The 24,034-nt window shown below is 34.5% G+C and overlaps 2 protein-coding genes across 2 annotated transcripts in view; one reads left to right on the top strand and one right to left on the bottom strand.

Moving 5' to 3' along the window:
• Nucleotides 1–11,090, top strand: part of LOC128231628 (sodium-dependent dopamine transporter-like) — a 71,105-nt gene extending 60,015 nt beyond the window's left edge. The window contains exons 10-15 of the mRNA XM_052944657.1: nucleotides 699–811; nucleotides 2,637–2,765; nucleotides 3,089–3,188; nucleotides 3,721–3,821; nucleotides 6,531–6,698; nucleotides 6,948–11,090. Coding sequence (XP_052800617.1) covers nucleotides 699–811; nucleotides 2,637–2,765; nucleotides 3,089–3,188; nucleotides 3,721–3,821; nucleotides 6,531–6,698; nucleotides 6,948–7,052 — 716 coding nt within the window. The 3' untranslated portion in view covers nucleotides 7,053–11,090. The remainder of the gene's footprint in view (nucleotides 1–698; nucleotides 812–2,636; nucleotides 2,766–3,088; nucleotides 3,189–3,720; nucleotides 3,822–6,530; nucleotides 6,699–6,947) is intronic.
• On the bottom strand, nucleotides 11,091–23,991 carry LOC128231629 (replication factor C subunit 5-like). Its single transcript, XM_052944658.1, has 11 exons — nucleotides 23,871–23,991; nucleotides 21,175–21,239; nucleotides 20,767–20,903; nucleotides 20,196–20,275; nucleotides 19,815–19,888; nucleotides 17,634–17,793; nucleotides 16,163–16,244; nucleotides 14,770–14,899; nucleotides 14,019–14,096; nucleotides 13,058–13,112; nucleotides 11,091–11,915 (listed from the first exon to the last, which is right to left on the bottom strand). Exons 1-11 carry the CDS (start codon nucleotides 23,906–23,908, stop codon nucleotides 11,816–11,818), a joined length of 999 nt encoding a protein of 332 aa, XP_052800618.1. The 5' UTR covers nucleotides 23,909–23,991; the 3' UTR covers nucleotides 11,091–11,815.
• Between the last annotated feature and the right edge of the window lie 43 nt (nucleotides 23,992–24,034).

The raw sequence follows: 24,034 nt of genomic DNA, 5'->3' as shown, positions 1-24,034 counted from the left end.
TTTTTAATCCTTTTCGGTAAATTAAAACAAATGTATTAATTGTGGTACAACTTATTTGGGAGTAAAAGTGCATCTTTAATATTGGAGCAGCTATCTTTCAATGAAACAAGGGATTAGATCTTAGTTCAGGTTGCTGACAAAGTTAGTTCTACGTGCATCAGTGTAATAAAGGAAAGTGATTTTTTGACGATCAATTTATTACATAAAAAGTTTATTGCAAGAATGATTTCATGCATCATTGCATCAGTAACATTGTCTTTAAATATGTTTGGACAATTTCTTTAAGTATGTTTGGACTTGAAGCAAGTCTCTTAATTCTAAAACAATCACAATACATCGAATCCAAAAATGCTTAAAATGGTCAATAAGCCTATACAACTATGTAGGCTGATCAATGGCATTTAACGATTATGACTATGGTCCGGGAGAGGGCCGTAACTGAGGTAACAATGGCACAAGTCATGGCCTGTTATCCCTTAATTTGCATGTTTGATTTTACAATATGTGTTAAACTTTGCATTAATATTCTCATTAGTAACAATTGTTTGTATGCAATAAAATATCATTCAATATCGACAACTCTGGACAAAATTTTGAATGTAATAATTCTTCTTCAGAATTGGCTTACTTGATTGCAACAGATTGGCTGCAAAATGTCTCTAAATATTTGTATAATAAGTATTGTGATACATGTTCAGGGCCTGGTCTGGTGTTCGAGGCTTACCCAATGGCAATATCAACCCTACCGGGATCGACATTCTGGGCCATCATCTTCTTTCTCATGTTGCTAACCCTGGGACTGGATAGCTCGGTAAGTCGGCATGAAATTCTGTGACATTGCATTGTAATCAGGGTGAGAAATCACGTGACTCCAACGGGGTTCTCACATAGGTCACCACGGGTCAAAACAAACAAGGTGACGCTAATTCCTAAATAACTATTTTGAGAGAAAAAATACGAAAATATTTTTAGCCAATAAAGGACTATGCTATTTTCTGCTTCTACACGTGTCAAATATTTGAGATTTGCTTGGATTTTAAAGATGCAATCCTTCAACCTGACGGAATTTTGTAGAACGATTCAACGCTTGAAATTTCGGCTAAGGAATGCATTGTTAACAGTTCGGTTATAAACGGTTTTGACCATTGGTGACCCTTGGTGACTCATGTGAGAACCCCGTTGAAGTCACATGATTCCTCACCTAATACATATTGTTAAATGATTGTAAAGCATGGTCAAGCACGGATTCGATTCCCGGGCGGACCAGGTCACTTCTGTTGTGATTGGTTATGAAATCCTTTCTACGACCATTCGCACTGTACCACTGCCCCTGGCATGTACAGAAGTTGTCAGTTCCTTGCAGAGGTGAAGGCACCTAGTACTGGTAAACCGCCAGATAGTCTGCCCAGGATAGGTGTGCGGTGGTTGAGCCGGGACCCGGAGTATAAACTACTAACACCACCACCAAGCATGGCCAACATAATTTACCGCGAATGAAGCGACTAAAGTACAACACGATTGTTATAGCGTTTGCAACAAAACATTTTTACGTGCACAATAAAGGTTCAAACAAAACATTTTTTTTTTCAATTTTATAGCATATTCGTGTTCAACTCGTTTGACTAGAATGATTAAATCCCCCAAAGTAGCTTACGTTTAATCTGTACCTAAATTATATACTTTGTTTGTTTTGATCATTAAAGTCAAATGAGTAAAACATGATAATGCATTAAAATAAATAATTTTTGGCATCAATCTTTATTGTGCTACTTTTAGCATAATCATTTTTTTTATTATTTTAATTAGGGATGCAAATGAATGTCAAAATTGATATTCGAATATTCGATAATTCTTTCGAACGAATATTCGAATATTGGATTACCAAATTACATCTTTTAAAAGTTGAAGTAAACTATTAGAATATTCGCAATAGTAATAGCCGGGATATTCTACTTTGTCGTACCACTACGCGCGGCCGACCCTGGATTTCACCTGGATGTATTATTGGTCCCAGATATAACCAAATGAGCTTCTGAGATTCCTCATTTCAGAAAGACAAAAAGTAATACTTTATGAACAAAGAAAAAAAAACCTTTTAATTTAGATTCCTCTGCATTCATATTTGTAAACAACGTGAATTTAGATGGATTTCTGGTCAATTGGAGTTATGCGCCAATGGAGGGTCTTTCCGTAGGACGAGCAACCTCGTTCTGGGATTGACCCCTACTAAAACAACAATGGAAGAACAAATTACCTAAAATAATTGGATTTTTTGTTTCAATTGGCTTACAGCCAGTTATTTTTGTTGTGTTTAAGATTCCTTGTTTTGTTTTTACAACGGTTGGCCCAGTTATTCAACAACAAAAAATCAAATATTCGAATACCGATTTTGACATTCGAATACCAAACGTTTGATCGAATATTCGTTTGCATCCCTAATTTTAATGCAACAGATCCCCCGCCCGACAAACTTACTAACTAACACACCGTATGCTGACTTTATATAGTATAATTTATAACCTCTTAAATGGTTAGCTTTGAAATAAAGAAAATAAATTCACTCATTTCAATGATCAGATCATAGTCATTATTATACTAACCTTATTCTCAACTGAATAACACACGTACGTTTTCAGTTTGGAGGTTCGGAAGCCATCATCACCGCCTTGTCAGATGAGTTTCCGGTTCTTCGGAAGCACAGGGAAATCTTCGTGGCGGTGCTTTTCGCTTTATACTTTCTAATCGGCCTGTCATTCGTGGCGCAGGTAAGAAATACAGTGAACACCTGCTAAAACAAAGAAATTTTGCGAACCAATTTATTGAATCGCGTTTTTGCACCAAATTAATTTGATGCCTGACATAAGAAATACACGCGGTTCTGTAAGCGCACATATAAACAAGATATACACGCCACACATCTTATATGAGCATGCCGTCGAGATTTGATAGTAACCGTTCAAATAGATAGTTTCAAGTGATCGAAAAATATAAATGAAAAAAACAAGTAAAATTTAACTTTATTGTCAATGTCTTATTAGCTCATGGATCTTTTGCAACAATTGTAAATGAATACCTGTTGACCTTTCAGGGCGGTGCCTACGTGGTGACGCTGATGGATAAGTATGCCGCGGGCTATTCCATACTGTTTGCAGTCTTCTTTGAAACTCTGGCAGTGTCCTGGGCTTATGGTATTCATACTTGCTAACAACTTAAACGTTATATTAGTTTACCATTTTCCAAATACAATTTGTTCGAATCAATGAATAGCTCTTTGTTCAAAATGTGGCAGCTAATGGCCGTGGCATGTGAAACGATAAACTTTATAACTGTGTATATTCTGGAGTGGAGCGATTCTCAACGCTGGTCATGTAACCGTGTGTATTTTAGGCGTGGGGCGGTTCTAAGCGCTGGTTATGAAACTGTGTCTATTTCAGGCGTGGAGCGATTCTAAGCGCTGGTTATGAAACTGTGTCTATTTCAGGCGTGGGGCGGTTCTAAGCGCTGATTATGAAACTGTGTCTTATAATTTCAGGCGTGGAGCGGTTCTAAGCGCTGGTTATGTAACTGTGTATATTTTAGGCGTGGCGCGATTCTCAACGCTGATCATATAACTGTGTATATTTTAGGTGTGGCGCGATTCTCAACGCTGGTTATGTAACTGTGTATATTTTAGGCGTGGAGCGGTTCTAAGCGCTGGTTATGAAACTGTGTCTATTTCAGGCGTGGAGCGATTCTCTGACGACATCGAGAGCATGATTGGTATCCGGCCGGGAATTTACTGGAGAGTCACGTGGAAATATCTGGCTCCCGTTTTTCTTCTGGTAAGCTAGCATTTGTGTCCTAAATGTCCGTTTTTTACGAACGGTGGTACAGGTCAACAGGGTCGCCAGCTAAAGGAAAATAATTATAAAATTCCTCTATTTTTCTTTGAACAAATCATGATCTCCTCCTCCAATTAAGCTGTCCAATCCACCCGTATATTGTTATCCGCCGAATCGAAGGTTTCAGCGCTGCTCGTCCGTCACATTTTTTTCTGTCGAGAACCATATCTTGGTATATAATTGTCTGATTATGTTCAAACTTAGTCAGAATGTTCCCCTTGATAAAATCTCGACCTCTTGTAAATATGGGTCACATGGGTAAAAAATAGGTCACTAGGTCATATCTTAGGACAATCATTGGAACACACTAGAGACATTCTATTTGGTCCAAGATTCATGAAACTTTATCAGAATGTGTTCCTTGATGAACTATAGGATATATTTGAAACTAGGTCATGTGGTTAAAAACTAGGTAACTAGGTCAAATCTTGGAAAAATCTTAAACCATAATAGAGGCAATATGTCTGGTTCTTTATTTATGAAACTTAATCAGAATGTTTTCCTTGATAAAATCAATGACTAGTTTGAACATCGGTAACATGAGATCACTAGGTTAAATCTTTCAATAACCACGTCCGAATCCAAATATTGGTATTGATTTGTCAGGCTTTGTTCATTGGTCGGAATGTTTCCTATGATGTAATAAAAGTGGGTCATATGGGGTAAAAACTAGGTCATCCGGTCAAATCTTATAGAACAAACAGAGGCAATATATCCAATCCAACTTCATGAAACTTAATACGAATTTGTCCAGATGAAATCTTGGCTTAGTTTAAAACTAGGTGATCAAAAACTAGGTCATTTAGTCGTTACCTTGGGAACACCCTAGTGGCTCTATTTTGGGAAATTTCTGGACCAACCTGACCTTAATGAAAAAATTAATTAGTTTGAAATTGGGTAAAGTAGGGTCAAAATCTAGGTTGTACTAAGCATATTTGTTTTACAACGATTGTGAAACAAGTTATTGCAACATTATATTAATCACTCTCGTTGGCACGATTTTACGCGAGCGTGTGGTCTTGTGTTGTGGTGGAGACCGGAGAACCCGGAGAAAACCCACTTGTCCCGCTTGCTGACCATAAAACAAACTGACATGCGCCCAAGCCGGGAATCGAACCCGGGTCGCCTAGGTGAGAACCGAGTGCGCTAACCCGACATCCAAATCTAGGTTATTAGATCATACCTAAATGCTACACAATATACGATGTTCTTTTCTTTCAAACTGTGACAAACAAACTCGCATAAAAGTCCATCACTCTGCAGCCATGTTGCATGTTTTGTTTTAAATATTTCAAAAACACAGATTACCAAACCATCTACTTTGCCTGATCTGTCTAATCTGGAGGGGGAAAATAATTCAACGAATTTGCTTGTAAAGGTTGTTCTTAAGAGGGTCGCAAAACATTTTTAGTCTTCACTGTTTCAAAACTCGTATCATTTTAACATCTCATTAAAACACCTCTGAAGTTATGGGAACAGTGACTTATACTTCTTGGAGATTGCCATTGGATTTTATAATCGGTTCTGGAAAATTATATTTTCCTGACTTCTTTTTTTTAATGTTTCCACCTAAAAGTGGTGATGGATTCATATTTTCATTAAATAAGCATGCCATGAGGTTGAAAATGAGAGTGTTTGTAATATTGGGGATATTGGTTTCCAAAGATAACTTCCATTACCATGGCCTTTTTGTGTTCGCTTGTTTATAACTGATGAGATTATAAACCTTTGCCACTTTTTCCTGTTTTATTTTACTTTCATTTTATATTCATGAAAACCGTTAAAGATAATTCATAACAAGAATTTCAATTCACTCCCTCTTTTGGTATTTTGTGACACAAACGGAACGGGTTTGGGTGCCAAGTACATTTATATAGAAGATAATTGTTTCACAGCAAGATAATTAATGTCAACACTTTAAACAACAAAAAAACGGTTCTGGGGAGGGGTGCAAGTCAAAAGGTAACGCCCCCATCTAACATCCAATCTTGGATCCGCCCCTGTATTCCACCACGTAAGCACTTATATCTATATTCCAAGAGTAGCGTTGCCACGAGTGAAATATTTACTTTTTGTGATCATGAGGTGAAAATTCCAACTCTACACTGAAACATACCAAAAGAATGTTTGAAACAATGAAATATCATTTTTATTTCACTGATAAATCTCTATAGTATAATCTCCTGAAAGCATATAAAACGCTTGTTAGATAGAATTATTGTCATTGTTTTACCAAAAACACTGGCAACCATTAAACTTACAGCTGCACTCTCACAGATTGACCGTTTTAACGTTTCAATTTTTCGTCTTGGCAGGAGCCATTTTTGCGTAAATGTCTGGAAAACAGTGATATTAGATATCTGCAAAGAAGATCAAATCGCAATGTTTCTTATTTTTGTTTGAAAATTGATGTTTTATGGCTAAAGCGTTACTAACACTTTCGGGAAAATAAGTGTTTATGGAGTTTTCCAAACAATTGAAATCTATTATATTACGAGTTATCTTGCACGACTCAGTTGAAGGCATTGCTGCCAAAATCAGCTGATTCGGAGACAAGACTGAAAATCAAAGTCAAAACTGTCAATCTGTGCGAGTGCAGCTTTAATGATTCTTCTTATAGTCGACACCGTAATGTTTTCTCTTCTCCAGTTCATCATGATATTTGGACTAGTGACGTATAAGGCCCTCGAGTACGACAACTATGTGTACCCATGGCAAGCCAACTTCATTGGATGGTGCATTGCTCTGTCGAGCATATTATGCATACCGGGGTTCGCCATCTTTCAGCTGCTTCGGACAAAGGGGTCACTTCCTGAGGTAAGTTGGCATATGCATCGTAGAATGATAAGATTTACAGTCAGAAGTCATCTTTGTCAATTTGCAACTTGTACTTTACTAGTGTTTCAGTTGAAATCTCGGCATCTTGCTTTGTAAAAGCGTCGAGGCAACTTCAACAATATATTAAATTGTTAAACTGTAGCTCATTATTCGTATCAATTACTCAATAAAAAATAATCGTCTTTGGTATTGCCTTTTTGACGTTGCATTTTCACGTTATTTTTGCAGCGGTTCAGATTTCTTATTACCCCACAACGTGACCATGTACGAGCCAGTGAGGGCGTGGCCTATAATGACGTCAGAGTTAATGGCGGGTTGGGAGTTCACGTGTGATTTACTAGCCAATCAGGGCGCAACAAACATTTTAGTCGTGATTAACCGACCAATCAGCGCGAGCATGTTTGAAAGGCCAAAATGACGAATTACGTCAGCCAAAATAAAGAGTTTAGGACAAAAAAGGATAAAAATGAACACGCGTTCTGTTTGGAACAATTAATTTACAAGTGCAATATTCATTTGTGTTTTGTTAAATAGTAAATTTGTTTTTATTGATATTAATTATGTAGTGCAAAACGTATTAACCTCAATATGTCGTTTTTTTGTACCAGTAAATATATGTACCCCAACTGCATTCATTGTTAGTTGTATGCTCCTGAAACAGAAGTACGTTTTCACGGTAGATATGAACCGATTTCAATCATATTAAGATATCAAATACATGTTACTATAGCAACCTCGTTATCAACTTATTCAAAAGTGTTATACAGTTGGTAACTAGCAGATGTACTTGTGTATTTTGTTTAACTTTGTGAAACAAATAAGTTTATTAATGTTGTTATATGCACACAGAAGTTAAAGCTGCACTCTCACGGATTTGACTGTTTTGTCTTAGAATCAGTCAATTTTCGCGTTGATGTCTGAAAAACAGTGATATAAGACTGCTGACAAAAGATCAGATCGCAGGTTTTCATATTTACCTTTTAAAAGCCAAAATATGATATTTTCTTAAAGCGTTAGTAACGCTTTAAATAACGCTTTTAGCCATAAAAAATATTTTTGAATGTACATATGAAAACAGTGACCTGATCCTTTGTAAGCAGTCTTATATCAATGGTTTCAAGATTTGCACAAACTTTGGCCAATTCCAAAAACAAACAAAAAGTTGTCAAAACGGTCGATCTGTGAGAGTGCAGTTTTAAACACAAACCGTTGGTAAACCTAAAAAAATGTACATTATATATTATTACAACCATTCGGAACTCCTCGGCCATTTTTATCGAAAACATCGGATGTATTTGGACGGTTTACATACTCAAAAAGAGGTACGTTTAAGTCAGCTGCAAGTAGATCGCGTAGTAATTTTATTTGGCAGTTAAACTTCATGACTTAGCTCTTAGGAATCTTACTTATATTTGCAATAATACACTTCACTGTCAATCAATTTAAACTTAGATCAATAAATACAACTCTAAAACACTACATTTAATTTATGATTACGGACTACTTCAACTGATGTACCGGCATACATCCGAGGTTGTTTTCGATAAAAATGGCCGAGGAGTTCCGAATGTATTACAACATGACGGGAAGATAACTGTTTATGTATTTATCGTTGTCGAATTGTAATTGTTAAGTTTATATGTTTGTTGTTCTATGCACTAGTTTAGGCAAAGTCTGTAATGTAATAATAAGTACCCTTAAAGAAATTCTAGTCCGTTAATAAACAGCAGAAATTATAGTCAATATCCTAACAAAAAGGACTTTGGAACTTACGGAAAATCTAGTCTGCTGACAAACAGCAGACATGATAGTCAATATCCTAACAAAAAGGACTTTGGAACTTACGGAAAATCTCGTCTGCTGACAAACAGCAGATATGATAGTCAATATCCTAACAAAAAGGACTTTGGAACTTACGGAAATCTAGTCTGCTGACAAACAGCAGACATGATAGTCGATTTTCTAAGAAAAAGGACCTTTGAAACTTATGGAAAAATTAGTCTGTTGATAAACAGCAGACATGATAATCGAAGTTCAATTAACATTTTATCATGGTAACAATTGATCAAAAACATACTTGTATAATAAACTAAGTTTTAGTTTTCAGAAAAGTTTCATACTAACAAATTAAACCATTCAATGTCTATTTTTTACCAAACAATATTTGACACAGATTTAGCCTAATGTGCCTTACACTATACAGCTGCTTTTGAGCATATCAAAAACTTCAATGAAAGGGCAAAAAAAATGTCTACAAGTTTGTATCCCAATACAATTAAATCAAATAGAATCATATACTAGCAAGTATTGAAAACATGCAGTGATTTGCCCAGTCTGTAAGCATAGTTGTCTTAGAACATTGTTATTGTTACTAGAAGTTACACATTTGTTTAGTTAAAGGCTCTCGTTCACTGATTTTATGTCGGCAACGATTAGTTTTAAACATTGTTGAAAATGAATTATTTTACTTAAATTTATAAACAGACACCAAAACAAAATAACAGATACTCCTTTATAACAGAATTCTTTAAATCCCGGAAGCATAAAATCATTCAAATATAAAAAGCAAAGGGAATACTTTCCTGCGAAATAGAGATGGTTCATCATCTTTATCAACAAATGACCTAATTTGATGTTTTATCATCTTAAAGGGACTAGAAACCAGATGGCCCAAAAATCGGTAATAGTCTTTTTTCAAAACAAGCATAAAATTTTCATTACAAGTTAGTACGAGACCGATACTAGTGACTAGGTCAATAAACCGGATTAAAAGAAAATTTTAAGGCCGTCTCACCTGAGTTTATGCATTAAAAATAGCACAGATTGGTTTCCCAGTTTATAGCATGTATATTTAGAATGTGAATTTAGTCACATGATTAGTAGTTACATATACCAACGCTATTTTTAAATTTATTGGTATTTATGTGATAGACAAACCCAGTGAATTCCAAATTGGAACCCCCCCCCCCACAAAATCTGCGAAAGATATGTGTCATAAGCTATGTGATACATAAGTAATATCCAATGCATTGTACTAAACGACATCAATTTTATGTAAGGTTTTGACAATCTTCTTTTTTTCTTGCAAATGTATCACCTGGTGTCTAGTCCCTTTAAGCATTAAGTTCACATTTCACAAGAATTTATTTGTTTCAATGTCTAAGCCTATAAAAGGTGAATGAGATCCTTTAACATGTTACGTTATTCATAATCCTTGTTGAGTTAATGTTACCATGAATATATTCTGCAAACCTGTTATACAGTGCATTCAATGAAATGTGTTAAGTTTTGTACCAAATTTGTAATTTTATATACCGTAACCGTAGTCTGTTAACTGTTTTGTAATACTATTCATACATGTTGTACCTATATAAAACTACCATGTTGGTGGGTCATCAAATTATGCCATTTGTATGATTTCAAGCTTGACTTTATAGGATGCCAGAGCATACCATTTACTTTTGGTAGAAAAAACAACAAAGCATTAACTATTGGTAGAGAAATCAAAGCATACCATTAACCCTTGGTAGAGAAAACAAAGCATGCCATTTACTATTGGTAGAGAAAACAAAGCATGCCATTTACTATTGGTGGAGAAAACAAAGCATGCCATTAACTATTGGTAAAGAAATCAAAGCAAACCATTAACTATTGGTAGAGAAAACAAAACATACCATTTACTATTGGTAGAGAAATCAAAGCATACCATTAACTATTGGTAGAGAAAACAAAGCATACCATTAACTATTGGTAGAGAAATCAAAGCATACCATTAACTATTGGTAGAGAAATCAAGACATACCATTAACTATTGGTAGAGAAATCAAGGCATACCATTAACTAATGGCACAAAATCATTTACTTTAAGGTAAAAATGAATTAATCAATTTGTGCTCTGTCATATTTGTTTCTTCAGATACACCTTGGTAATGCGTCTTACATTAAAAATTGTTAATAAATTAACTAATATATATCTGTATGCTGTGGTATAATATTATTTCAATGTCAAAATTCCTACTTAAAGAGAAAATGACACTCAAGTGCCCCTGTATTACCCATGGAGACAGGCACCAGTCACCAAAAACTAAACAAAACCACGACCTGTAAGGACATACGCATTAAAACCTTCGAAATAAAAAAAACTTTTGTTTTCACCCAAACACAAGAAAGTGAGTATAGTAAAACCAGAAGTAGATTTAAATAGGGTAAATCTCTGATGTCATGGGTAAAAAGACCGCCAGTGTATACATTTGTTCAATAGTGAATGTTTGTAAAATGTTGTTATACAGTTCTTATATATTGTATCATGTAATGAATATTTGTAACATTTATATACACATTGTAAAAGTAGTTAGAAATAAAACTACAAAATAAAGGTTCGTTTGATATTTATTACAGAAGTCCTCAATTTTTGTACTCCGCCTCATATTTCATCTATCTATTTTTCAAACATAAACAGCATGTTTAAATATATTCCATTTTAAACAACATTTCCGTCAACATTTATCAAGTACTATTTGGAGTTCTTCCATGCAAGAACTGTACAGTAATAGTTTAATTACATCATACAGTTTATGAAATGTTACTCTTTTTATGTATCCAATCTTTGCCTTTGTGTGTTACGCATTGAGAATTCCTTTTTTCATAATAATTAACACAAGTTCTTGTTCACAATGCGTATTCCTTTTTTCATAATAATTAATACAAGTACTTTTTCACAATTTATACTGTGACCCCAGCAACCACATGATTATGAGTTTATGATGTTATTGTTAATTACTAATTTGATCAATTTGATCAATGTCATCCTGAAAAAATAGCAGGTCAGTTTGAATACAGTATGAGGGACTCATGTGTAAAATCTGGATAAAGGGTCTGAGACCCCTTTTTGAAAATGTTTTCAAAGTCTCATACCTTTGTACTAATAATTTTATGCAAAGTCGAGCAAAAACAACTACATCTGTACCATATTTCTGAAGTTTAAACTCAATCCAGATTTTAGAATATATCTTGAACTTAAGAACCCCTCCCCTGCAACATGAAGATGAAGTGTATCACGTGAAGATCATGTCTATCCAGTCTATCACTTCGTGTTATCATTTTGCCTCCGCTACTATCATGTCCCTCGTGACTTGGAAGGCTGCTATCAGGGAACTAAGCTGTATCTTTTCATTTGTTCCAGAAACCAGTCTGTACCTGCAAATAGATTAGTGTTAACAGTTTAAAGGAAATGTATGCAGTTTTAGAGTTATAGCCAGGTTTTAAAAATGACAGGGTGTTGCAGAGAAGGAACAGGGTAATGAGAAACAAAAGGGTATATTATCCGTATATACTGCAGTGAATAATTTTTGCATTCTGAATTTCATAGAAAATGGTAGAAATTGTGGCTATTGGAAGTAATATTAGGTTTCAACTACTAAATATGTAGTTTGTTTAAATTCAAAATAATATTTTAAGTAAGTATAGAACCGCCCGTTATATGTCAGCCTTTTTAACTGATCAAAAGGAAGCTTTTCTTACACTATTTTGAAATAAGACAGATTAAAGGCTAAGAGCGAAGACAGTGCTTCTCAACTTCTCCAAAAAGGGTTGTTTTGTGCTTCTGAGAAAATACAATTACGAAAAAAAACCCTGACCAATTGTCAGATACCTTTCATACACTATTGAGCTCGCTTCATTTGATTCAGTGTTGAGTCAGGTGAGGGCTATTCCATTTAAACATATAACCCCCAGGGGAAAGCACTTTTCAAATATTCCACCCCCCTACTGAAGCAAATTTACACTTTGAGGGTCCAAATAAGCGAAAAAAAACACCCACCTATATACTTATTAAATAATTGCCTCCCCCCCATGGGTTATATGTTTTATTGGAATAGCCCCGAGTAATTTTGCTGGGTAATCATGAATAATTAATGAGGCAGTTTCATCTGCGGAATCAAAGCCAATGGAGTCAGTGTGTTCTTTTCTATATTAAGTAACAAAACTCTTGTATGATGCCATGGTTAATCTTCCAAAAGAGAGCACATTAAATGTAACATTTGTATTCTTCTTCATGAAAACTAAGCTTTGTCAGTCAGTTCTTCCATAGCATTTATTTAGTGTAAATTGAATAGAGTATTCACTAGCAGCAAAGCAAATAGAGAGAGTACAAGTATGAAGGTCAGGACTGGTCTGAGGTAGTGTCCAGCTCCCAACCAAGAGGTCCAAGGTTCGATCCCAGTAAGGAAACAATCTTGTGGGCTCTCACATGGACACTCAATACTGGCAAGTTTGACAAAGGGACCGACCCAAGAGTGTTTAAAAATAAGCTGTTAGATTTCTACAGGTAAGGAACTTACTCCACTTCGGCCATCTTCTCTAAAAGGTGGAGCCTGACGTGCATGGGCAGATCCACTGAAAGAATGCAATTTATTCATGTATATGTAGAATGTTACAGGTAAATACAAGAGGAGCAGCACTTACAAAACTTCCCTGAAATGTATCTTCGGTAAAATGTAGTAAAATTGTAGTACATGATCTTATGAAAACAGAAAATCTACAATATTTTTATTTATGCTATTCTGTAGGAATTACATGAAAATAGATACCACAAAATAAAGTTCTTAACATGTTTTTAAATACCACAAATGGACGTAAATACTGCTCTGTTTCTCTTAGTTTATAAGGGATGCTACCCTACAGCTACCTAAGCACGAGTAATGGACCTTGCTCCACATTTGCAGTGTGTCACTGGTAAAAAGTTCAATCAAATTTATTGCTATATTTTTATCCATTTTTTTTTTTAAATAGGGCCAGGGGCATTTTTCTTTTTTTCTTAGATGACTGTTTCATTGTTGAATATGTATGTGTTCATGCTCTTTCTTATTGCATAAGGGACCAAATACACGTGTTTCTAGACGAAACAAGAACACCATCATAACAATTCTCCTTTTTACATGTGAATGTATACATTGACACCGGCTAGTATGAATAAAAGCTGTTCCCGGACAGATAAACAAATACAGACACCAGTGCAACATTTTTATTTCAGTCAATAAAATTTCAGGGGGGCAGAAAAAAAGGGGGGGGGGATAAATGTCTAGCAATTAATTAATGGTCGCAAGTAAATACCTTTTATAAACTGTATTATTATACTACATAAATTTATGTAAATATCCTATAACTTTTCTTTATTTTAAATTATTGCCCAAGGTTTAAATGTTTGAATGACACATGCAATGGCATCATGGCTATGACAATACATGCATATTTTTCTTGGACAAAAGTAAACCTTATAAATCAAGCAAAAAAACAACAAACCTTTATGGACATATTTATGAACTTCTGTCAAGACATCTTGGAGAGCTAATCCTTTTGCTGTTTTCAAATTCATGATATCTAATAATGTGTTAAAGACAAAAATACAACAGAATTGTTAATATAATAGTCATTACATTCTAAGCAATTTTGTCTTCTAATTTGCTGGACAATGGATTATCCATATCTTAATTTAAACCTCAAGGACCTTTTCAATACAAACTACAGAATTTTAATAAAACATTAAAAATGAGTTTTTTTTATTATCAGACAGACAACTTCAATAAACAGTCAAAAAACTTCCAAAATAGGAAATATTTTACAAATTATAGAAGAACAAAAATAGTGATGTTTTGGGGAATTATATCTTGTTTATGTTTCGCTTTAGAAGTTTGAAATGTGACTATCTAGTACACAGTAAGCTCCCCTGATGTGACTATCTAATACACAGTAAGCTCCCCTGATGTGACTATCTAGTACACAGTAAGCTCCCCTGATAAACAGGAAAGGTAAGGGGGGAAAATACTGCCTTAAATTGGCTATGCTCAACTCACAATATACTCAATTAAAATAAAAACCTTTCTTAAATTGCCTGCACCGATATGTAAGTCAATTGATTAAAAGAGATTTTGACTACACCCTTAATTTCTAATGCTTTTTTACGTACTTACCACATCGAATTTTAATTCTATAACACAAGAAAAAAATATCATCCAAAAACTAAATTAAACTTGAATTTGACCAGAAAGGATACTGTTATACGCCGTTGTAAAGTTTTCATTCAGGATCCAGTAGACAATGTTTTCTATGTCTTTTCTAAGTGGATGCCCCACACACGTATACACACAATCTTCATCTATACTGTCGTAGGCCATGGAACAACTCTACAATAGATGAAGTTGCTCATAAGTCCAACTATACATAAGTTGCACATAAGTTGACTTTATTTTTTATTTCAGTAATAAAGAACATCTTAAATTTAAGCCTCAAAATTTGATATAAATAAACAACAAGAAACGCCGCAATGCGACGAAACCAGGTTTTGAATGATTGACAGAAGAACTTTAGCCTGTGTCTGTTTTTCTATTTTTAGTAACAGTGACCTTGACCCTATGGACCCCAAATGCAATCCATTGAAAGGCATCCATAAACTCTTCCTTTATACCAAGTTGGGTCAGGATATGTCAACCCTAACTTAAGTAATTCAGTTTCAACCATTTTTCTATTTATAGTAACAGTGACCTTGACCTTGAATCTAGGGACCCCAAACGCAATCCAATGAAAGGTATCCAACTCTTCCTTTACACCTTGTTTAGTCAAGATATGTGAACCCTGAATAAAGTTATTCAGTTTCAACTATTTTACTATTTTTAGTAACAGTGACCTTGACCTTGACCCTAGGGACCCAAAACGCAATCCCATAAAAGTATCCATAAACTCTTCCTATAGACCAAGTTTGGTCAAGATATGTCAACCCTAACTAAAGATATTCAGTTTCAACCGTTTTTTTCTATTTTTAGTAACAGTGACCTTGACCCTAGGGACCCCTAACGCAATCCCATGAAAGGTATCCATAAACTCTTTCTATAGACCAAGTTTGGTCAAGATATGTCAACCCTTACTAAAGTTATTCAGTTTCAACCATTTTTCTATTTTAGAAACAGTGACCTTGACCTTAATCCTAGGGACCCAAAACGCAATCCCATGAAAGGTCTCGATAAACTCTTCCTATAGACCACGTTTAGCCAAGTTATGTCATCCCTAACTGAAGTTATTCAGTTTCAACTGTTTTTCTATTTTTAGTAACAGTGACCTTGACCTTGACCCTAGAGACCCCAAACGCAATCCCATGAAAGGTCTCCATAAACTCTTCCTAGGCTATAAACCAAGTTTAGTCAAGATACAAATAAATTTATTTCTCATGCACTGAAGTAAATATTTATTGGCAGCTTATGGCTTATATGAGCATTATTATCAGTTGCTCAGCTGTTTCTCATCCTATGTGCACTAATACTACAATGGCTAACCGTAAAATAACAATACATTTAATCCTATAAACTCGGTTTAGTAAAGTTAAACAACAGACCATTTGAGTGGATAACTATTTCATCAATTATTTGCTATATTGTACATCTACACAACATTACCTGAAGAATATTCAAGGACTTCCTCATATCTCCATTGGCAAGTGTCACCACAGCATTCACGCCCTCAGTATCGATTATAACTCTGCAAAACAAGGCAATGGAGCCATTTACCATCAAACATTATAAAGCAAAACATACTCAATTTACTGTAGATTGATTATATTTTGAGAGGGTTGAATATTTGTATTTTTTCCATAAATCTACCATGTTAAAAGTTTACAACCTTTCTAAATGTTTGCCAACTGTAAAGTGTAGTGTTGCAGATTTTAAACCTCACAAATTTGGCATCAAACTAAACATTTGCGATCATTTTTTATCATCTGTTTTCAACAATTTCAAATTCACATCCAAATGGATCTAATGCGTAATTTAAATACTATAATTCAAATACTAATACTGACAAATAACTATTTTTTTGTGCCTTCATAATCAAGACCCACAATTCCTTTTTCGACCATATGTTCAACAGTGGTGTTGTACATGTACCAGTATTGGTGTTTATATTCTACACTTGGGTCTCAAATTCAATCTCAATTAACATCAAGCAAATGGGGAGCCTCGCTCCACGTCAACACTTGTCTAAGGTGGTCAGTCAAGTGTTGGTCAACGTACCGTAATGTATTATAAAAACATGTGTAATTATTCATTGATGAAATATAATCCCTTTGGTCAATTAAATGTGTGGATGACAACCAGTGTTAAGTTAATTATTAAAATCTCACATCTATAATGGCAACAAGATCAGGGCTATTCCAGTAGAACATATAACCCATGGGGGGAAGGCAATTATTCAAATGGTATATACAGTAGGTGGGCGTCTTTTTTTGCAAATTTGCTTCTGTAGGGGGGTGGTATATTTTAAAAGTGCCATCCCGCTGGGGGTTATATGTTTAAATGGAATAGCCCTCACAACAAGTAAAGCCAAAGCATGTCTGTGTTTCTCAGTCAAACAAGGGACATAACTCTATCAAAGCCAGAATTACAAGTCTCGCTATACATGTGCAGACGCAAGACAATGTTTAAGCTAAACCTTTCATCTCAGTTCCATCTAAAATACCTACAATCTTTATTCTTTTTTGCTATGACTAATTTGTTTGTATATTTCTTCATTGTATTGATTATTTGTGAATAAAATTTAAATAAATACTGTTTAAACAAAGACGTCTACCAAGTTTCATGTGAATTACAAATGCTTGAGTTTTTCTTCAAAAATCAGACAACCATAACCATTTATAAACTTAATTATAAAAATCTGCGATCTAATTTTTTATCAGCAGTCTTATATAACTGGATTTTCGCATAAATTGGCTCGTTCCAAGACAAAAAATAAAAAAGTTGTCAAAACGTTCAATCTATGAGAGTGCAGCTTTAAATCACATGTTGAAACCTATGTATCATTTTATCAATATTAAGCATGACAAATCTCAGCCACATCTGAGATAAGTGTATAAATTTAGAGGCAAAGTCTTACTTTTCTTCTTCAATTACGTGTTGGAGCCTGGGCAACATCTGGTCGGTGGAGAGAGGAGCAAATCTGAACCTCGTGCACCGAGACTGAAGGGCTGGGATGATCTTCGACAGATAGTTACAGATGATACAAAACCGAACGTTGTCTGTGAACTTCTCTATCACTGTATAAGTAATACATATATGGTGAATAAATTTAAATGCACTGAAATCGTCAAGGAAAATCACTGTAAAGTAAGAGTGATCCCACTCTGGTTATTGGCCATCTTTGATTTGGTCAAAATGGTTGCTTCCAGAACTTATCATTATTCACAGTAACGGTTCCCCCTTTAAACAATTTTTATTCATACAGATATAAACGCCTGTTTGATTTCATTTCATATTTTGCGCATTCTAAAGTGTATAAATGCCAATTGCGACCCTTATCTGTAGGTCTGGTGGGTTTTCCACACTATTTTGGGAATTGGGACTGGGCCTTCCGAGATTGGGATAATTCCCCATTTTGGAAAAAAAGTAGGAATTTCCATATTGCTTTGAAATGAACAAGAATGCCGAAAAGAAGACAGAAAAGAAAAAATAATGTGAAAAAAGTTTTGTTTCTTTAACAAAACATAAATTCATACAACAACATACAATATATGCTTTTTTAGTTTTTTTTTCTTCAAAATAAAATTGAGAATGTTATTTTCATTTTAGGAAAAGAGTTTATGTTTAAGCATTGGGAATGGAGCGAAAATTTGGAGCCAGATTGGTCAGATAAAAACTCTGCTACTGGAGAACGGGCCCAAAATTCCTACAGTAGTGCCAGCCATCGAAACAAGATCACAAGTCCTGCAATTTAAAGTACTGATATTGAGTAAGCCAGGAAAGATGGTCATATCAAACCAAAATGAGTTAATGCAAACGTACAAATAGAAGTGTTTGAAATCATACAAAGAGAAGGAGTTCATACAAACAGAAGTAATTCATACAAACATAAGTGTGTTTATACAAATAAAAGGAGATTATACAAATAGAAGGAGTTCATTCAAAAAGAGGGAATTCATACAAACAGAAGAAATTAATACAGACAGAAGGAATTCATACAGACAGAAGGAATTCATACAAACAGAAGGAATTCATATAGACAGAAGGAAGTAATACAGACAGAAGGAATTCATACAAACAGAAGGAATTAATACAGACAGGAGGAATTAATACAAACAGTAGGAGTTAATACAGACAGAAGGAATTAATACAGACAGAAGGAATTCATACAAACAGAAGGAATTAATACAGACAGAAGGAATTAATACAGACAAAAGGAGTTCATTCAAAAAGAAGAAACTAATACAAACAGAAGGAATTAATACAGACAGAGAAGGAATTCATACAAACAGAAGGAATTAATACAGAAAGAAGGAATTCATACTAACAGAAGGAATTAATACAAACAGAAGGAATTAATACGGACAGAAGGAATTCATACAAACAGAAGGAATTCATACAGACAGAAGGAATTAAAACAAACAGAAGGAATTAATACAGACAAAATGAGTTCATTCAAAAAGAAGGAATTAATACAAACAGAAGGAATTAATACAGACAGAAGGAATTCATACAAACAAAAGGAATTCATACAGACAGAAGGAATTAATACAAACAGAAGGAGTTCATTCAAAAAGAAGGAATTAATACAAACAGAAGGAATTAATACAGACAGAAGGAATTCATACAAACAGAAGGAATTCATACAGACAGAAGGAATTAAAACAAACAGAAGGAATTAATACAGACAGAAGGAATTCATACAAACAGAAGGAATTAATACAGACAGAAGGAATTAATAAAAACAGAAGGAGTTCATTCAAAAAGAAGGAATTAATACAAACAGAAGGAATTAATACAGACAGAAGGAATTCATACAAACAGAAGGAATTAATACAAACAGAATGAATTAATACAGACAGAAGAAATTCATACAAACAGAAGGAATTAATACAGACAGAAGGAGTTAATACAAATAGAAGGAGGTCATACAGACAGAAGGAGTTAATACAAATAGTTCATACAAACAGAAGGAGTTTATACAGACAGAAAGAGTTAATACAAATAGAAGGAGGTCATACAAACACAAGGAGTTATATATCAATCTTGCACTAAGCTGACAGACTATGCTGAGTGGTTCTGGTAGAAAACAAATTACCTCTCCTCAAAGAGTTTTGTGCGTCTCTTGTCATTGCATCAGCCTCATCTAGAATGACCAGCTTAAACCCCTTCCTGAAATACAAAAGCTCCAAGTATAGCTCACTCTTCCACTGTTAAAAAATAGAAATCCATCCAGGTCATTGAACATTAGATATTTCAGAAATAAAGTTCCAACTGTTGTACATACCAAATTCCATGACAATATTATGAAGATCTTACTTTTTTATCCTTTGATTAAATCAGAATTAATTTTAAACACATCCAACATTTTACAATATCTATACAAGGTAAGGATGGAGGAGGAAGCCATTGGCTGATAGGGAACCTCTTTCCTCAATTGTTATGCTTTACAGACAAAACAACGAAGAGTCAGACTTACTTGAAAATGGTTCTGGTACTTGCGAAGCTGAGAACCTGTCCTCTTACTATACCAATACCACGGTCATCAGAAGCGTTCAACTGTAAAATAAACAGACCTGTAGAGCACTGTAAGCATGATTTTACATTAGCCTTTGAGGAGGTTAAATCTGTTTAAAATCACAATTTTGTACCCTGTGAGTATATGCGAATCACAAGTCATCAAAATTTAAATTTTGGATGATGAACAAGAAAGAATTCTTACACTAGTGCTTCGTATCACTTTTACCAAGCCCTGCTGTACAAAATCTTGCATTGCACAATGTTGGAGAGCATTTAACCAATAAAGGAAATGCAGGCTTATGCTAATTTAAACCTGTTATAAATCTGGATAACAACAGGTCAAGAATGTTTTAATCTTTAGTCTGTCTATTCCAAAAAGTGTTTACCTGAACAACGAATGGCTTTCGTTGATAAAAGCAGGAGTGTTCATTTGTTCAGCCATAGTTAGAATTATGCAAAAAAAAATCCAGTAGCAGGCAGTAAAAACAAAAAATACCAGAAAAACAGCCCTTGATTTAGTACAATCATACCTCTAGCACCATGGAGTGGAACTCATTCGGAGCATACATCTGTTTGGCCACAGCAAGAATAGTGCTGGTTTTCCCTGTACCTGGCGGGCCATAAAATAACAGATGGGGGAGACGGTTCTGGAAGACAAACTTGTTGACTGAAATAAAACAATGTTAAAGCATATGTTTACAGTACCAAAGCTAACCCTACATTTGTCAGTCTGGCAAAGGCAATATTGTGATATCATTGTCGGCTCAACATATAGTTACTGTTCTTACTGGTAATTATCATTATCAATTATTATTGAAAATGGTGTTACATCGACTTTAATAAGCCTAAATCTTCTTTTTCTTTTAATCATCCAGCGCAGTGAATAAATTTCTACATATTTTACCAAATAAATGTACAAAGGAAATACCAGTACATACTAGTCGAAATAATATCCTGGTGTGAAATAAGATCATCTAGCTTCTTTGGTCTGTACTTTTCCACCCTAAAAAAACAAAATATCACACAATAATAATTATGACAACTAAAATGCAGACAATTGTTAAATATTTGGATCAGTGCAGGTGCCAATCAGCTGAAATTAAGGAGTTTTGACAGGGCCAGTAATCAATATTGATCTCCTTATCCTAAGACATGCCTTAGTGATTCCATTCAGTCTATTCTTCAGCTTAATATAGAGGCTAATCAAATCATTTAGTTTCTAATCTAAAAATTAAGTTCAATTTTAGTTCCTTACTGTATGCGGCCCCTCGGCAAAGATTGATCACATCTAGAACCAGAGACAAAACTACAAGAGACAGTTGTAAAGCCTTCTCTTGTTTTGTCTAGTTACAATCGTCATGCATTAAGCCAGCAAACTGATCAATTACATTAAAGCCATATTAACCAAAAGGCAGCACATATCAGTGGCCATATTTAATAATGATCTTTTCCTTATCCGTAGACATGCCTAAGTGATTCAATTCAGCCTATTGGTCAGCTAAATATACAGGTCAGTCAAAACACTTATTTTCTAATCTAAAATTTAAGTTCAATCTAAGTTGCATATTGAATACAGTCCAGGATATGTTAATCATACATCAGCTATATTCCCAAGTACATATATAACGGTTTACCATCAAAATTTTCAAGGACTTTTCTAAGACCCTTTCAATGACCTTAAAAATCAATGGTTTTAAAATCTAAAGACTGTAAAATAATTTACAGTGAGTCTGGAACCATCCAATATTTCCAGCTGATATTTCTACTGAGAACGACAGATTTCCAAATCTTAAATCAGAACAAGATTCTCAGATAAGAACCGCATTTTGTTAAAAATGATTACTCTGGTATTATCAGTATAGCTAAATTGGCCTATTTTAGCCCAATCACACATTTTTTTAATGAATAATAAGAGTTAATTAAAGAGTGGTGGTACAAGCTATGACGAATGCAATAAATAGCCAATGAAGCGTATAATGCCATATAGACCATTTTAGTGGTAATAGCTTTATTTGGAAAGGTCTGTTGAACAAAATACGGACATAGCGGACCAGACAAAACAGACCATATTTTGTTTTATAATGTTATTAACATTATTTTAACTTCATCCCCCCCCAGTGTTCATACTTTAATAAATACTTGTATATGAATGCTCATTTTGATATGACACCTGCCAAATGTCTTCCAAATAACTGAAAAAAATCCAGTGAAATTCCAATTGATTTATTTTTATAATGTGACCTTTGTAAATTCCTGGGAAATTCCATTAGGGGTTAGAGACCAGAGAACACCTACAATAAATAAGCCTATACTAAATTTATTTCAATTAAAATAATATGTAAAATAATAATGTTCTTCATGAACAAAATGTGAAAAAATGTCAGTTAAAACAGATGTAATGCACCAGTCAATCATAACCAAGGCCCCCCAAGGTCCGGGGATAGCCGGGGAAATGGGCCTTGTTTTTACCTTCCTGGTGGCCATGCAGTGCTGGGTGAATGCGGTGGTTTTGTATTCCCGCCAAATATAGCGGGGAATGTGCCTAACTTAGGGTCCCTGGGGTGCGGGGGCAATTGGCGAGGATTTTACCATCAGTTCGTCCCCGCAGGACAGGGATTTTACCCGGGCTTGGCTGGACCAAAAGTCAAAGGCCCTGCTATTCCCAGGACTTGGAGGGACCGTGGTTACAATTGACTGGTGCATAAGAAAACAAACAAAAAGTTTATTCCACGAAACAATCAAGCATAGATCTATAAAAATATATAAATAAAGACATTCACAAATTATTATGTACAATAGTTAAAACAAACTGTTCAGTAAAATTATAAATCATGGTCTGTAATGTCTGCAAACATGTTATGTTTATAAAGTTTAAACAAACCGTAAGAAAAATTATAAATCATGGTACCTAATGTCCAAAAGTATGTTATGTTATATGTTATAAAGTTAAAACAAATTATAAGTCATGATTTGTTATGTCCGAAAAATATGGTACGTTAAAAAATCAGTCATAATTTGTTATGTCCGAAAAATATGGTAAATTAAAAAATCAAACCATAAATCAAGATAAAAATCATGGGTCGGTAATGTCCCGAAATATAATACGCTATAATGTTAATACAAACCGTAAGTAACATTATAATTCATGGTCAGTAATGTCCGCAAATATGGTCCATTATGTCCATGGTTAGTAATTTCTTAGCCACAATAATGCGCGTTTAGGGAACGTTTTTTAACATTTGGATATTTATTGTGTTTCCTATAACGAAGAGTTGCCAACACAAAAATTATCAAAGACTCTGAAGCGGCTGTTTATATGGACTAGTAATTTCTGTGACCCTGTTGAACTTATTTAGTATGACAGACACAGATTGATATAGCCACATTAGTGCATAATAGGGGAAAGTTGGTATGGACAGGGATTGATAGTACATTCTCTATACTAAGCGTTTACGGTTAAAGTGGTTCCAGGAATGCCAATCTTCTTAAGTCAAATATAAAAATGACATAATTAAGACTGAGGTTTTTATAGCCAGTTCTACTCTTCCACTAATCATTATTTAAGGAATCTAAAGCATTGTCATTTTATAGAGAATTGCATACATGATGCAATACGTATCTATTTACAACATACCAGGGTAAATTTGGACTAGACTTCGCTGTTTCTGTCATTTTCCTGTCAAAATAAAAAATGTCAACAACACCACTTATTTCGCGGGAAAGTACTATGTGGTATTGGATCTCGTTTTGCCTATGTGCATTTGATTGAAAGCCGAGTACCATTTAAAATCACGTTGT

Source organism: Mya arenaria, chromosome 4, assembly GCF_026914265.1.
Source record: "Mya arenaria isolate MELC-2E11 chromosome 4, ASM2691426v1".
Classification (NCBI taxonomy): Eukaryota; Metazoa; Mollusca; class Bivalvia; order Myida; family Myidae; genus Mya; species Mya arenaria.
This window is presented reverse-complemented; position numbering and strand designations above follow the sequence as displayed.